This window comes from Crocodylus porosus, unplaced genomic scaffold (genome assembly GCF_001723895.1).
Source record: "Crocodylus porosus isolate Cpor-Errol unplaced genomic scaffold, CroPor_comp1, whole genome shotgun sequence".
Lineage (NCBI taxonomy): Eukaryota > Metazoa > Chordata > Crocodylia > Crocodylidae > Crocodylus > Crocodylus porosus.
This window is the reverse complement of record NW_017728931.1, coordinates 8,847,729-8,864,824: the sequence shown is the minus strand read 5'-3', so window position 1 is coordinate 8,864,824 and position 17,096 is coordinate 8,847,729. Positions and strand designations below refer to the sequence as shown.

General features: G+C 47.3%; 1 protein-coding gene across 1 annotated transcript; it reads left to right on the top strand.

Annotated features, from left to right (window-relative positions):
* Window positions 1-619: 619 nt before the first annotated feature.
* LOC109316038 (homeobox protein NANOG-like) lies at window positions 620-10,173 on the top strand. Its single transcript, XM_019543997.1, has 4 exons — window positions 620-1,090; window positions 6,137-6,411; window positions 8,148-8,237; window positions 8,804-10,173. The coding sequence occupies exons 1-4, from the start codon at window positions 910-912 to the stop codon at window positions 9,164-9,166; spliced, it is 909 nt and encodes a 302-aa protein (XP_019399542.1). The 5' UTR covers window positions 620-909; the 3' UTR covers window positions 9,167-10,173.
* The last annotated feature ends 6,923 nt before the right edge of the window (window positions 10,174-17,096 follow it).

Genomic DNA, 17,096 nt, shown 5'->3' with positions numbered 1-17,096 from the left:
GGCACACATGCAGAAATGAATCGATACCCTGTATTGATTGGCCTGCCCTGCAAAACTGGATTGGGTGCCAGGTGCATATTTCCCTGCAGCTCTGGGATTTGATCTGGCATCAGAAGGCAAACATGCCAGCTGCTGGTCCCAACACTGGGCATTTCATGTTAAGACAAAAAGATGGTTTCCAACCACCAGGCCTTAATTCCCAGTTGACTTGCCCCCTGTGCCTCCTTTTTGACCAGGGCCAATAAGGCATAAAGTGCTACTGTTCTGATTTTGTGGCATTTTCCACCCACTTTACAAACTGCTTCAGCCCTCTGCTTGCAAAACCTTTCCTAAACATCAAGTGAGGTCCTAGCTGCCTTCATTAAAGGGCCATCTGAGGAGACCTGGGTGCACTCCCCTTCCTCCCAATCCTGGAGGACAGTTGGGACTCATCTCCCTTTGCTGTGAGTATGCCTCTCCCCCATGGGCAGCCTTTCCCATGGGACAGAGAGCTGCTTTTTAATGCCTGTAGGAGGTTAGTGCGGCAGCCAGTGAAGTCAGTGGAAGGTTTTGCACTACTTCCTCAGGTGCTGGATCAGGCAGAGCTGGAGGAGGAGGGGAGGCATTGAGGGAGCTGTAGAATGCCAGGAATTCAGGGGGACATTTTTTAACCCTGATGCCATGTGCCTCTTTCCTTCCCCTTCCTGGTCCCAGCTCCCTGTCTGTCTCACAGGTCCCCTCCCCACCAATCAGCCCTCTTTAACATGACAAAACACGGCTGATGGAGGATATTGTACTTCAGAGAAAGGAACTGATTGCTATAAAGGGGACTCCCCCCCGACAGCTCAGCCTCTGAGCAAGGTGTAGTGTCTAGGGAGCTAGCAAAGGAGTCACTTTTTCTTCATACCAACTTTTCCTTCATACCGACCCATGTTTGCTCACTTGGCTATGCCCTCTTACCAGTCGTACCCAAGTGGGGCTGGTGCAGGCTACAGGGAGTTTTACTGGAACTCTGCAGGGGAGGCAGAACGAGATCCGTGCCCAGGAGGCGCAGCAGCACCAGCTGGTAACGTCCAGTTTCCAGAGCCAGAGGAAAAGAATGAGAACCCAGGTAAGGTATCAAGGTCAAGGGCCTGAGCGTCAGGACACCGGGGTTCTAATTCCAGATCTGTCATTGACTCATTGGGTGACCTTGGGCTTGGGCTACTCAGTTTCCCTCTCTGTGCCTCATCTATGAACCAGAGACAGCACTACTCCTGACCCAGCAGGGCAAAGAGTGGCAGTAGAGTCCAATGGTTACAGCAGGGGTTGGTGAAAATCAGGACTCCTGGGTTCTTCCAGTTCTTGTCTGGGCTTCCTATGGGACCGTGAGCAGCCACTTCCCCTCTTCATGCTTCTCATACCTTTCTGTAAAATGAGGACGTGAGCCTGACTTATTCATGCTTGCAACATGCGCTGGGAGCCTCAGCTATAAAATAACAGACATGCAAAGCAGGATTGTCTGTGTCCCTGCTGCAGTATCTAAAAGCTTGCTGGAAGACATATCTTAGCAGGCTGATAGCCAAGGAGTGCAAGACTGTCCAAGGCCCACTTTTAGCGAGAGCTGTCAGATTTGTTTTTAGGGAGGGCCAGAACCCTTTCATTATGTTTGGTGGGGCAGGATATGCATCGGGACTCCATTTTGCCCTCTGCTCCCTTCAGAGTCCCTAGGACTGTCAGCACTGGCTCTGCTCAGAGGTCAAGGCCTTCAGGTGGGAGCTATGCTTTTAGTTACAAGTTTTATTATCTGCCAAGGAGACAGACAAAAAACCAGAACTCTTGGTTCTAAAATGATACCTTTTATTAGACCAACAGGGCAATTGCAAGAAAATTGTCCTTTTCTGCAAGCTTTCGGGATCAAGGTCCCTTCATCAGGCTCTGGGATAAGTATAGATAGTAAGTCACATTCAGTATTTCTCCTGTACGAAGCCCACTCGCTGACAGAATCCATCACTGTTCCTTCTCTTTGTTTCTATCCCCCTCCCATCTGCTTGTTTCTCTCCCCGCCCCCATCTGTCCTTTCTCCCCCTCTGTCTTTCCTCCACATTTTCATCATTGCAACCAAACTCCAAACTCCTGTCTCCCTGGGCTTCAGTCCTGTCCCCTTTGTATCCCATCTACACAAATGAATAGCAGTAAAAGAACTAAGGAAGATAGATCTTCACTTAGTGCCATTGTTATATTCCAGAGTCAACACACCACTAAATTTAATCTTAGAAAGTGAGCACTGGAAGGGACCTAAGGAGGTTATCTAGTCCACTCACCTGCTTCAGACAGAATTAGCTCTCTCTATACCAGGGGTTCCCAAACTGTGGTATGCGTATCTGTGGCGGTACACAAGACATCTCTGGGGGGGCGAGTACAAGGGAGACATTGTGTAATGGCAGATTTAATTTCATTATAGTAATAATTGGCATTTAAGGGATTAAAATAAATATAAAATATAGGCTGGTAGGGGTACCTGGGCAGCTAGTAAATCTGGAAGCGGGTACACAATAAGAAAAAGTTTGAGAACCGCTGTTCTAAACAAGTCCATTCAAATATTTGTCTAACATGGTTTTAACAGCTTCCAGTGACAGAGTGACAGCCTCTCTAGGTAATCTCTTCTGATGCTGAACCATCTTAAGAGTTAGAAACAGTTTCCATTACAGAGGTGTAGGAGAGTTTACAACTCTTAGAGTCATAGCAAGAATCTGAGTGGTTGTTTCAGGCTGTCTGCATGCTGGATGGTGCATGGGATCCTGCTTTCGTTTGGAAAGCTATACTGACTGCCAGGTGTAGGGATTTGTTTTTTACTTTAAGCAGAAGGCTTAGCTTCTTTACATGTTATGCAGGCCAGAAATCCATCAAGGAGACGATCATGCATTAGATGCCTCTGGAGGTTCAACACAGCAGAATTAAGATCCTAATTTTGAGCAGACCCCCTCTCATCTCTTCCCTCTCACAATCTTGGAACATTTGGACATGCAGGGCTTTGGACGAGGGACCAGAGATCAGGGGCTGAGGGCATTTGGGCCCATCTCTGTTTTATGGCAGGGTACATTTGGGCTGGTGTTCCTGTTTGCTGGTACCTGTCCTTTTCCTAAACTTTCTTTCATGGGGTGCTCTGCAGGGGATGCTTTTCTTCTGCTTTGTTTAGGAGGGGAGAGGGTGGTGGTGCAGATTTTACTCCAAACACTGAGATGGTTCAGACTCTAGGGAGTAAGAGGAGCTCTGGCTGAAGGAAGTATGTCTGCAACATACTTTTCCCATTGAAGGCAGCCCTGAAGACATGGGCCCCACATAACCCCCTGGTCCACCCCACCCCACAGACATGGGCCCCCAGCTAGGCCTCTCTCCTTGATGGTTAGGATTCAGCTGTCTTCACTGTTGTGGCCCAGGCTGTATCCCAGTCAGGGAAGGCTTGCCTTCTGCCGTCCTTCTTTCCATGGGAAATGCAACAGGAGGGGCCTGAGGGGACTCCCCACTTAGCAGGGGTGGTTTTTAGCTTTGGAAGGGCCTAAAAGCCTCCTCTTCTCACTTCAGATACTGCAGCATAGCTCTGTGCTCCTGTTCCCCCAGTAATGGGGAGAGCCTGTAGCCTCAGCTAGGCCTAAAAGCTGGCTTGCGTTCACCATTCTTCTTGTCTACAGTCACCAATATCATCCAGCTTCCCCCCACCTTGCATCAGAGGCTCTATATCTGCAGGCATTGGTGCCAGTTGCCTGCCTGACACATCACTTTATGACTCAGTAGTATCACTGAAAGGGGGGGGGGCACAAAAATAGCTACCACTTCAGCAACAGCTGAAAGCACCGTTGCCATCAGCACAGGAGTCAGCACTGCCCCATGCATGATGGCTGCCCTGCTACACCTCTGCCAGGACCTACCTCCCTGCAGCCCAAACCCCTCTTCAGCCCATCTGACCCAACTCCCCACTGCTGCAGAGCTGCCCCAATTCTCTCCTTGTCTCCTATAGCCCACAGTTCACATTGCCAGCTCTGAGGGATAAGGAGTTGCCAATACCTGAGAAGCAAATCAAGTGGAGGGGAAGCACTTGCTTTGAACAGAGGTTTCCAAAACTTTTTCTTATTGAGAGAAGCCAGGGAGAGAAAGAAAAGCCTGGGAGGTGTATTGAAAGTGGTGTGCTCAGTGGAAAGAGAACAGAAGCAGCGAGGGGACTGAAACCATGGTAGCAATGGCAAGATGGAGACAGAATTGCTGGTGGGGAGTGCTGGGGTCTTGCTGAAGCCATAATAGGAAGATGGATGCCTGCTGCATACCTCTTAGTTACGGGGTTTCCTGTGGTGCTCATTCCCAAAGCAGCTGGGCAGACTCTAATGCCTGTGTCTTTACCCCTAAAGTCTCCCTGACTTAATCCTGCTCAAAACCTTCCCCCTTTGTGGCAGTTACAGAAGGGCAAGTAACTTCACATTGTAGGTGCCTGACCTTGAAGCAGTGCATGGGGAGACCCAAGGTCATGCAGGAAGCATTATGACACAGGTGGGAACAAGGCCCACATCTGAGGCTCACTTGACCTTTCCTCCAACACAGGGATTTCTTCCACTTCAGCTGGGGGTGGGGGCAGCACCCAGGTGCCCACAGTGGGAAAGGAGAGTTATATAGGGAAGTAGTCATGGCTGAGGTACCTGCTGGAGAAGAAATGGCCCTCTCCTCTCTTGCCCCTTGGTCCAGGTTCTTGGGAGGTAGGGGGCTGTTAAGGACAGGATAAGCTCTGTTACCAACTCCAAAACTGCACTACTCACAAGTGGATGTTGTCCCTTCTCCCTCCCAATTTATTGGTAGGCAGAATGGTGATTGGCAGGGGTTAAAATCCAGCTACAGATTTTGCGGGGCAGAGGAAGAAATATGGAAAAAAAGATTAGTTGAGCGGGCGGGGAGTAGAGGAGCAGGAGAAGGAAGGATTTGTCCCAGCTTCTAGTCCTAGTGCTGGGTACTGACAGACATACCAGATACCCAGGAGACAGCTATCCTTGTAATTACACTTGCTAATATTTTTCTGTTCAGGCTGCCTCGGTGACTTTGCATGTCAGGAGGTTTTGTTTGGGCTAGTGGCGTAGATAGTTTAGGAAGTTCTCCTTGAGATTGTAATCTCATTTTTGTCCTCCAACCCAGGACTCCCTTAGGACATGGGCCAGGACAAACAGGAAGGGGATTTTTCAGCCCCTGCTCTTCCCTTGAATGCTTCCTCCAGGGTGTTTTTAGAGAGCTGTCAACCATCTCTCTTGTGGAGGGCTCTGCACCATCTCTCTCCTCCTTTTCCCTTGCTCCAAACTCTCATCAGCATAATACTCTGTTCTGTGTCTCATCTGTTCTGTTTCTCATCTAAGCCTAGTGCCAGCTTGAGCAGCTTGCTTCAAGTAAGCCAATTTAGGGTTAGGCCTGACCATCTCATGGGGTCCTTCTGCTTGTCACTGCTTCTTTGGGCCCCCTGTATTACGCACAGTGATCATACTGATATCTCTCAGATGAGTCAAGGATCAATTCAACAGTTTGCAAAGTTCTTTTACTTCATGGATAGGAGGGACTAGAATGGTGTCATTACTGCAAAGGGGCAGCAGGAATGGCTGGAGTCCAAACTAAGCAGTTGGGGCCTTTACTTTCAAAAAATGGCTGTGGGTTCCTTGTGCCTATGTGCTGGGGCACCAGAATGGAGGGCGTCTGAATTTCATAAAGTTCTGAGTACTTGTGCTTAGAAAATCAGAGCCCTGTGGGGTGTCTCATCAGTAGCAGGCTTTGAAAAGACAAGCCTGAGATTCTGGTGCTTGGACTTGCTATGTGATCATGTCACACCCCTCTCTTTGCCCCAGCTCCTCCTCCTATGTCACAGAATAATAGTGCTGCTCATCCATCTGCAGAGCACTTTTGAGATCACCATGTGAAAATGCTCACCTAACTTTGATGTTAAAAGGCATCATCATCCAGCCTTGTCCAGCCACTCACAGCCTGCCTTTGGTAGCATAAATCAATACCACAACCTTTCCCTTGAAAAGCCTCTTAAGCCCTCAAGCTAAATGCAAATTTCTCTGTGCTGTTAGCCACATAGAGAAGCAGTTCTGATGGCACACATGACCCAGAGAATTATGGTGTATGTTCTCTTATATTTTTTTGTCTTTAGATCTCTCCCCTGCCTCCTCTGGCTCTGGGAACTTCAGCCAGCTCGCACCAGACTCCGCCACCAGCCCCCATGTAGCATCCCCTTCCCCACAACCTACTCCCAAGTCCCAGAAGGGTGGGGAGAAAAGTACGGGAGAGGTGAAAAAGGCCAAGAGCCGTACGGCCTTCTCCAAGGAGCAACTGCAGACCCTGCACCAGCGCTTTCAGAGCCAGAAGTACCTCAGCCCCCAGCAGATTCGGGAGCTGGCTGCTACACTAGCGCTCACTTACAAGCAGGTGAGCATTGAGGGCATTGCCTCACAGGGTACCTGTCTTATCATTGGTAAATGCTACTCAGAGGGAAAGATAAGCGGCAGACAAAGAGGAGGTGTGGGTGATGGGCACGGAGTAAGGGGCCTGGTACTGGCTGACAGTACCTGGAGGTCAGTGCTGCAGATTTATCCTAAGTGTGTCAGGGTACCATGAGGTGCGGGGAGAAGCAGCAGGAGAATGTGGTCAATCCTTGGTGCCTCCTGTGTTGCCACTTCTCACAAGCATACTGTGAATCAGGCAATACCTGGTGCTTTTAAAGCTCCAGCACCTGAAGTCACGTGAGCATCTCATTTTTAATTTTTTTTAAAGTTTCTAGCACACCTGGTTTAAGAGGAAGAGCTATGAATGCATTTGAAAGTCCCCAAAATTACAATTTAAAAAAAATATAGTATAACCACATTAAAAGGAACACCCCTGGGGATAAAAGGTTGTGGGGCTGGGTGAACAGTATGTGTCAGCAGTGAGGGGAGTCACCAGATGTTCCTGCATTTTGTGTCCTGACCTCTTGGTCTTTTGCTGGGTGCAGTTCCAGGCATTAGTGAGTTGCCATAAGTTCCTAAATAACCTGGCTTGGACTCATTCAGAGATCATTCCCCCAAGAGTAGTCAGTGGCATCTGCCAGACACTGGGAAGTTGTAGCCATCTTTCCCCACTGCTGGATGTGTTCTATCACCACTGTCTATCACCACTAGGCAAAAAACATGTTTAAAGGTCTAGTGTTTGCAGTGGCTTGACATCAGGCAGTGTACAGGTGCCGCTAGCTCCATGCACAGCACCCTCAAAGGTTCGGGTGATAGTAGGGCTGGTACCAGGAGGCAGCAATGCCTGGGAGGAGGATGTTTTTTGCTCAGGTTCAGCTGAATGAGAGTCTCTGCAGCGGTCTTTCCCTCTAGCAGATGAGAAGCCACAAACCCTACACTTGCCATCTGCCAGCAACTCCTTCTCCATTGGGTCTAACACACCAAGGGGTTGGATAGGGATGAGGGACAGTGCTGGGCATTACTGACTAGGTGTCCCAAATGTCCTAGCATGAATTGGGACAGCCACAGCCATTAGCCAATTTTACGTGCACAGGCACACACCCATACAAGCCAAACCTGTTCTGCCAGGAACAGGACAGGTGAGACACCAGTTATTTCCTGCAATCAACATCTGTGCAATGGTTTCCTTGGCACTCCAGATGCATCCCAGGGGGCAGTTGGGTCTGGAATTCATCCCTATCAGGGATCTGGAATTTAGGGACTGATACGAACACTCTTACAGATATGTGATTTCTGCTCAGTCTTGCCTGAAATCAGGAGGGACTTCAGGCCAGTCAGCAGCTGGGATCACAGAGACCAAGCTGGGCTTGATTCGTGCCAGTCAATGACAACATTCATCCATTTCTATCTTGGCAGTGGGCATAGCAATGAGCATCAGACAGACACCCGTCCCCTTGGAAGTGGAAAGAGTGTTCCCAACACCATAAGCATGGTGTTGCTTATGGAGTTGCTTATGGTGTTGCAACCTGAATGATCATAGCAACTGCCCCCTGCCCACTTGCAGGCTTTCTGCTCTGTTTCTTTGATCCCTGAGTGTTCTGTCACTCAGTCCCAGCTCACTGCCACCTGTTTGACTGGGCAGTGAGAAATGCCATAGGCTGAGCCCCATCCATTTATCCCCTGAGCCCTCACCTCCCTCTCTCTGATCCTTGGCTGCAGGTGAAAACCTGGTTTCAGAACCGAAGGATGAAGCTGAAGAGATGTCAGAAGCATGGCCTGTGGGCAGAGCGGGCTCAGAGTCTTATGCAGGTAAGGACCTAACATCAAGGAATGAACCTAGTGGCATATTCATTCAGACTCCCTTTACCCCTTTCTGGCCTGGAACAGAACAGTGGTCCATCAGATGGGGTGTTCTACCTCTGCCATGCTCCAGCACAATATAGATCCACCTTTTCTGCGCCCAGCTGTTATGTTCATTCAGCCCAAAGTCTCCAGCCATACCAGGAGGCACAAATGGCACCTAATTCAATCTCTTACATCCAGTACAATGCCATGTGGCAAGAAGCAATGGTGTGTCTGGTGTAGGGTTTCTTCTTCTGTACTACTGACTCAGAATAAGGAGGAGCCAGGTCCTGATACCATTGTGCCAGTGGCTCAGATTAGTTGTTCAGAAGGAGACCTGTTTCTCTTGTAAGGCACCTCTTTGTCCAGTGCTATGCAATAAGGAGGGGAAAATTTCTTGCTGTCCCCTCCTGCCCAGAGCGGATGACCAGAATACAGCTTGAAGAATCACAGTTGATAGTCCTGCTACAGGTCAGTCCTGGGAGTGCCAGGGAAGCTGCCCTGTGTTATGACTCGCCTTCCCTCTCTTTCAGAATGGGTTCCACCCCAGTGGCTACCTGGAAGTGCACCCCAAATTCCATCAGGGCTACCCAATCAGCACGGCTGGAAACATCCAAGCGATGGGCACTTCACGTCAGAACTATGGGCCCAGCCAGAATTCATATGCATTTGTAGCCAGCGATGACGGGGGAGTCTTCAGCAAAGCTGGGGGTGCCTGCAGTGTCCAACAGACAGTGGGGTTCATTGCCCAGCACAAAGTAGACTTTTATCATGGCTTCCCTGGAACTGTGGAATACACTGGCACAAAGACAGGAGATGGCTATAGCTTCCACCATGCCTCTGCTGCTGTGACTTCCTTCCCAGGCACCTCTGGGCACCATCTATATCATACCTAAATGGGACGGATGCAGAAGATCTAAGCAACCATGACTCAGCTTCCTTTTCTCTTCCTTTCTTTGTACCTCTTGTGCTCTCTCTGTGTGGTGGTAGCTCTACAGCTGTGTATCTTTCTTACAACGAGACACTCTGGCTTATGCTCATGTACAGGCTCCCACACGTTCATTTACAAAAAACAGTGTGCATCTACCCATAACCATCTGCAAACTTGCATGTATTTCCTGTGCAGCAAGTTGGGAGGTTTACTTAAAAGACACAGCCCCACTTGGCCAGAAGTGGTGGGTTTGATGCAGGAATTGTTGGGCAGTTATATAATTTTCCCTTCTTGTTCTTGGTTTTCTGCGTCTAGGTGATGAAGCCAAGGGATCCAAGATGCTTCTAATATGGCAAACAAAATAAAAGGGGATTATTATTTAATTTTATTTTGGTTTTGCTCCCTGGCTGAAGTATTTTGATTTGTCTGTATTTAGCACATCTGAACAAAGAGCAGGCTATTGTAACTTGGGAAACTATACTGTAGAAAGAGTAACCAACCATGCCTTCCATATTCCATTATTATGGATTTGCATCCCAGGGTCACTGGAAGGAGTGTCCCATGAGCTCTAATACCAGTTCAGCTCCACTGATGTTGGAAACACTGGGAACCTTAATGTAAATGGGCCAAAGGTAACTGCAGCATTTTATGAACCTCTTCATTTAGGTCTGCACTACACAACATTAGATGATGCATGAACCAGGTTAAGACATAAATATGCTCCAGATGCTTCAGGACGGTTTCAAAGGGAGTTTAATAATTTAGTATGATTTCAGTGGAAACCTTATACCTAACAGTATCTTTGATCAGGGCCCCAGCTCTTGGAGTCATGTAATATACATCTATCTCATATTCATATATCAATTTGGTGCATGTGCATATTTGGTAATGGAACTCCTCAACTTTAAGTGGAACTTTTTAGCTCTCACAGTTGCAAAGCAAAGCTTTGAAACATGACTCGAATGGAACTTGATGTAATGTTGTCTGCCTGAGTCTTCCCCCAACAACAAAAAAGAAGCTCTAGGATGTTACCTGCCTCATTCATCTCAGTCTTCCCTTGTTCTAAACCAGGATGACACTGGTAAGACAGGCGGAGCTCAGGGATGGGGTGTGAGGGTATGGTTGCATCCTCCTTTGATTCCCCTCGTCCATTCCTGCCACCTGTGGGACCCAAGAGACCCAGATCCTGTTAGAGCTGGGATGCCCAGGCCGTCTCCCTGAGTGGGGCAGGCAGGCAGAGGCACCTATGACACCCAGCCCACTCTTTGATTGCACCTCCCTTTTCAAACTCCTAGATCCATTGTTGGGAGCAGCTGATCTACCCTGGGGCTCCCCATATCGTTGAAAGAAATGGACCTAAGCCAGTAGTGCTCCATTTGTGATCTTCACATACCCCATGTGGTATTTGCTGTCGTTGGTAAAACACCAGTTCCTGGAGCCATATGATCACTGGAGAAATCTGCTTTTATTTTCTTTAAGTAAGGTTCTAGTCTGTGTGATTACAAAGGAAGCTCAGAAACCTGCCCTGAGCATGGCTGAGGGGTTCAGTAACCAGAGGGCGAAGTAAAGAAATGCCCCATCAGGAAAAGAAAAATCTTGTTATTAAAGTTACTCCCATGGCTTGGGGAATGAGAGTCCTGATGTGAGATTGCTGGGGCTGGCAAAGTTGAGGTTAGCAAGACCAGGACAAGAGGTAACAGAAATGTTGAGTACAAAGCTAACTCCCCTGCTCCACTTAAGGCTTCCCAATCCATGTTAGCTGTGATGCATGCAACAGGGTTAAATGACTAATGTAATGATAAAGCATGCCTGAAGGGGACACTTAAGTTGCCAGTCATATCTTCATCTATGGTGCAGATAAGACTAGAGGCTAAATAAGACTGAATCTACACCCAGATGATGGTGTATAGCTAGTTCAGTTGAGGTACATTTTTGTTAATATGTTTAGAGCAGCAGAAACTCTAGGGTGAATCCAGTATGTCAATGTGAAGGTGCCACAGACCGGTAGAGTGCATTCCCTCCTCTGGGAGAATAGCAATACCAAAGATAAGGATTTAGGGCCGGATCTACACTTAAAAACATTGCCAGCACAACTACATGGGGTAGGAGCAGGAAAAAAAGTCACCCCCAACTTTCATTGCTTTACCAAGAAAAACCCTAATATGAACCGAAATTCTACCAGGAAAGGGATAAAAGCCTATGTTTTTGCTGGGATAGCTTAGTTTAGACATGGAACCGATATAAATTACACTGGGAAAAGAACCCGTTCTTTTGGTACAATCTGTGTCTCAGATGGGAGCTGTGTGTGAGAGGGGACATACTGGCAAAGTTTTGTAAGTGTAGAGGAGCCTGAGTTGCATATGGGTAAGTGAAGGCCCCCTTATATGCAGGGAAAAGGAAGCAGGGTGAAGAACTTAGTGGTGGAATCCTCCCTTATCCCTTTAACTGCTGGAAACCTGTCCCCTCCCAGCCTCCCCGGCACACCCCTTGCAAGGACTAGTTTGCAGGTTCCCTTGGGCTGGATTTTTGGGCAAACCCTTTCGAGTGTACACAAAGCCTAACTGTGCCTACACTAGGAAAGCTGTCCCATTTCAACAATAGTCACATCTCCATTAGAAGTATTTAACTGGGATAGGAGTATTGGTAAACTCCAACCCACAGAGCACTCCTGTGGATGCAACTATACTAGCAAGGCCACATTTTGAATTGAAATAGTAAAACCATCTCCCTGGCAGATGCGGAGCAAGCTATACTGGCAATAGTGCACTTCTGCTGCCTCACCTGCATTTATACTAAACTACACTAGTCAGGGACCCCATCTCTATATGCCACTGACCAACACAACTCTGCCAGCAGCAGCCTGCAGTGTAGACAGAGCTTATAAAAAGTGGTGCATCAGTGGGTAGTCAAAACAATGGTAAAGCTCTTAACTGCCTTCTCATGCCTGACCCTCCTATTTATACATCAACAAGGAAAACAAGCTCTTTGATTTTCCTTTTACTTCAAGTCAGTTTAATTTCCTGATTCCTGCAGTCTTGTAAGATTTGGCTTAATAAACACCGCACTCCATATTTTCTAACAATGTTTTCTCCAGTGATTGGTCCAAAAGAGTCTCTATTTCAGCATTATATCAACAGAGCTTATACCAAACACTTCAATTTGCTGCAGAGCTGACTAAAGGTAAAGTGCAGACAATGCTCCACTGACTGGAAAACCCTCTATTATTTTGATGAGAATTGGTTTTCAGAAGATTTAATTAACTGTTTGTAAAAAAAATGTTTCAAGCTGCTAGGTGTCAGCTCCACTGTGACTCCAACAGATTTAAACAATGGTTTAGTTAAACAGGTGTAAAATGAATGCTTGACTTTGGGGCTCCAATTCTGCAGTGTAATATCATAAAAAATCATAGGAAAGTAGGGCTGGAAGAGACCTCAGGAGGTCACCCAGGTCAGCCACCCTGCTCAAGATAGAATCATTTATTCTAAATCATCCTATACAAGTACTTGTCTAGCCAATCCCTGAAAGTACAAACAACCCTGCTACACAACTGTGAGGTACAATGCACTAAAACATCAACATCTTAACTTGATACAGAGGGGGAGGGGGATGAGGGCACTGTCAATGTCTTTCTGTTACAACTGTTATTGAAATACACTGCAGATATATACTTGACATATTGCTGACTCTAAAATTTAAAAAATGAGTCTGCTCTGGTGCCCAAACTTATGAGCTGGTTTAACAGAAATAATTATTTTCTTTAAACAATACTTTGTGTCTTTTCATGTTGGAATAAAATATGTTAAGTTTTATAATCGCTTAAACAAGGATGCACATGTGTAGCATGTCCTCTTTATTAGCAAAAAGAAACACCAATTTTAGAATGACAGAATCCTATTCCACTTTATGTGTCTAAATAGAACATAAAAAGCTGCCTATCTATACTCTTTGGTTTTTATGCAGAGTTTGGATTTCTATTTCCTCCTATGATGAAGCAGAATCACCTTGTGCACATACGCACTGCAGGTAAAGTGGAGGAAGGAAGGGCTCTCCCACCTTTTAGCCCAAGAGTCCTAGTGCCATGGCATCCTGTGGTCCCATGAGATCATTTTAATGCTGCCATGGAATGCCAGGTAATATTAGCACTGCTGGGTGTGCAAACACAAGATTCACAAGACAAACCCTGAGATTTTGATCAGGAATCCAGAGTGTCAAAAATCTTCTGACCCGCTGTGCTCTTTCTCCTCATTGCAACAAAAGAATTGCTCTCATAGTTTTCCACACACAAAAAACAAGTGAAAGGTAAGAGCTGACATTTTCCAAGGGGAGAGTTTAAAAAGGCTGAGATCCACTGGTCATGGCACTTGCATTAGATGTGGAAGACCTGGGTTTTGGCCTCCCCGCAAAGAAAATTTAAACCTACATTTCCTGCTCCCCAGCAAAATAGTCTTCTATAGTCTCCACAGGCTAGGTATTGACCAAAGCTGTTTTCAGCTTGCCCCTTGAAGCTGGTGCTTGAATGCATCTTGCATTTTACATTCGTTGGATAAAATGAACTCAAGTTTCTGCTAATGGTAGAACCCTTCTAGATGCTCTCATGTGGTCCCTTATATATCCTTTTCTTGGTTATGGCCAGCTGCAAGGAAAGGGCTGGATGATGCCTTACCCATGGTGTGATGGTTAAAGTACTGTGTGAGGAAGCAGGAGCTACAAGTTAAATACCTGCTCTTCCCCCCCGCCAAGGTACAGAGAGCCCCTAGAACTCTGGTTTCCTGCTCCCTGTATAAATGCTTGCTTCCCCTCTCCTCCTTATGGCTATAGGTTTTGCCAGACAAAAATTTCAGGACTTACATGCATAAGCTGGTGCTCCTATTTCATTCTGCAGCTGACCAGCCAAAGGGCAGCCTATTGAGCATACCCAGGCCTGTGTGTTAATCCTTTGGTCCTGTAGACCAGATGAGTGGCATAGGCCAGACTGGGTCTCCACACACCAGGAACAGGCCCTGGGCCCCACATCTCTCACCTGGCCCTATGCATCAGAATCAGGCCCTGAAGCCCCATGCCACCCCTGCCTGGCCACATGTGCCAGGCCTTGTGCTGCCCTGCACACCCAATCTTGCATGAAAGGCTATGCTATCCAGCCCACAGTGCTTTCCACAGGTATGGAGATCTGCTTATACATGTAAGTCCTGAAATTTGAATCTGGCAAAACCTATAATCACAATGCAGAGCTGGGGGGGCACTTGTACAGGAAGCAGGAAACTAGAGTTCCTGATCCTCTGTATCTTGGAATGAGGGAGGTGTTGAACCTGTAGCTTCTGCTTCCCCATGCGGTACTTTAACCATCACACCCCAGATAAGGCATTACCTAGCCTTTGCTACCACCCCCGCTGCTGCCAAATTTCTGGACCCATGAGCAGCCCCACAGGCCTCATAACATGATGCCAGGGGACATATATGGCCTCCAGGCAAGTGATTCAGCACCCGTCCTTGAAAACTTAGGGAAGAGGTAATCAAACCATTGCCAGAATAGTATTTTCCCTTTTTTCCTATTTCAAAGGGATGTTTTGTTTTGAAATGAACTTGAATTTGGAGCAGGGGAAGCAGCAAAATTCCTGAGAACTAAACAAAATGTTTCCATGTTAAAAGAAACATTTTAGTCAGCCCCTAACACATTTCTATTTTATTGGGAAAAAGCAACAGCAAAGATCATTTTTATGGATACAAAGAAAAGTCTATCCTCTTTCATTTTTCATTCAGGCAGAAACTGGAAAAAAAATCAGCCACACAGCTCTAATCTTACAAGCCTGCCTAATGGCAGTGTTTGCACATTGCTAAAATGTCTAGGTGATGCATAATTACAGAGTAACCCACTCTCTTATTGGGGCAGACAGGATTATGTCACAATATGACATAAGCACTTGATTGACTGAAGTCAGCAACAGACTTGCTTGATTTTCCTTTTAGGGCTCTGCACAGGGTAAGCTGCTGTTAGATCCAGGCTGTGAGGCACACAAACTTAAGTATCTTGAATCTCAGCAACAGGGGAAACACCATGACCAAGGTAATACAATTAAAATGGCTTTGTGTTGTAGGGGGTGCACCTTTGTCTGCTTGTGGACAGGACTCCCTATAAGAGCGTCATAGTTAGCTTCCCACTGACCAGCTTCCAGTGGGAAGATCTCAGCTATATGTAGACTTTGTGGAAATAGGAGACTCCTCCCTAGCTTGCTCCCATATGGCTCAAGGCAAGAGAAACTCAGGGGCATCCAAATCCCAAGCTTCTGGGCTTGGGCCTGCATGTAGGATGCCTGCCAAAAGATTTGAAACTATCTGAAGCCCCAGGCTGAAAAGTTTTGGGTGGAGGATACTTGCCAGTAGTAGGGCCACATATGGTTCTTGAACAATTCATAGGATTTGGAACTGATCTGGCTGATTTGGCAAATTTGACCTAGGACACAAAAAATTTCCTTAAATCCCAGCAGCATCCAAACTGCAGCATTCAGCATGCAGAATAAAGGCTCTTCCCATCCCAGCTTGAGAGCGCAACTGCTCAGGTTATGTAGTCCAGGTTCTAGCACTTCAGTGTTGTGTGACCTGGATGATGTCTTTTCTTCTTTGGGGCTTAGTCCCTTTGGTGAAATAGCAATGGTGCTCATTTCCTCCAAGATTTTGAGACTGAAGGAGTCTTAAATCCTTAAAGAAAACAGTAAAATCCCCTGCTAACCATATAATGGTTAGACTACAACACTGCTCTCATCTTTGGTATTGGCTGGCCTCTTCTTTTATTTGTAACAGTCTCAGTAAGGGGCCAAAGATTGCACAGGCTGTGGAAACTGAGCATCCTTCACATGTGTGGCACAAGCAACTGTGGGAGCCAGGAAGAAACCAATCACCATTGGCTGGATGTGGGACACTGAGAGCCTGGGGAAGCCTGCCTTATTCCTCCCCATATTGGTTTTTGAGCAGTTGAGGACTAGAAGCCAAACACATATCAGAAAGCTTTATCAGCAGAGCTATCCATTAGAAGTATGGTGGGCAGGAAGGAGAGGGAGGGGTCAGACTCCTGCCTGACAGCTCTGGCCACAGCCCCCTCCCTTGCCCCCATGTAAATACAAGATGCAGTAGTCAGAGTCCTTCAGCTGATCTAGCTTAGGGGTTCAGGGAGAAGGTTAAGTTACACAGGTAAGAAGGGATCCTCATGCCAGCAAATGGTGTGTCCACTAGGGGGCTGTGCTGATCCATCTCTCCACCAGCACAGCCTGATCAGCCCTCAATTTTCAACCCATTATCTTGAAGCAGCATTGAGATTGCTGGGGAAGGGGAACATTCATTACAGTTCTGTTGCCTAAGGTTGCTGGTTATTCTCCCATACTTGATTGTCTCCCTAGACCAGGCAGGTTACACAGGTCAGAACAAGTAGGAGAGCTCGGTAGAAGGCACCAGGTACAAGGAGAGAAACAAAAGCAGCAGGAGACAGACAAAGGCTAGGGGCAGGCATTCATTCCCAGCACTGCACAGTTCCAGGCAGTCTGCAAAGCTGGCTTACAGTTGTTCCAGTCCCCTTGTAGACAGCAGGGAAATCACCTCAAAGGCAAGCTCACCAGCCGAGGGGCAATGCTTCATTCCCCCTGACCTCATAGCACGTTGCCTACAGCCGATACCAATTTGGCATCAGGGCAGGGGCAGGCCCAGTTGCCAGGAAGAGGCAGGAGGTATGCTTCTTGCCCCTGTCAGTAACCCAGGTGCTGTGCTTGCAGTTGTAGCTGCTGCCCTAGGTCCCAGACTGGCCTCAGACGCAATCAAAAATGCCAGTTCATGCAGGACAGAAGATGGCTCTATTCAGTGCTGCCCTGCCCTGCAGGCAGATGACTGTTCTCACACCTACGGCCCACAGG

What these genes read in the sequence shown, in the direction of transcription:
- LOC109316038 (XM_019543997.1), top strand. Translation starts at nt 910, where the DNA reads ATGTTTGCTCACTTGGCTATGCCCTCTTACCAGTCGTACCCAAGTGGG. An exon ending in GGAAAAGAATGAGAACCCAG is followed by an intron (nt 1,091 to 6,136) that starts GTAAGGTATCAA and finishes TTTTGTCTTTAG; the next exon opens with ATCTCTCCCCTGCCTCCTCT. An exon ending in GGGCTCAGAGTCTTATGCAG is followed by an intron (nt 8,238 to 8,803) that starts GTAAGGACCTAA and finishes CCTCTCTTTCAG; the next exon opens with AATGGGTTCCACCCCAGTGG.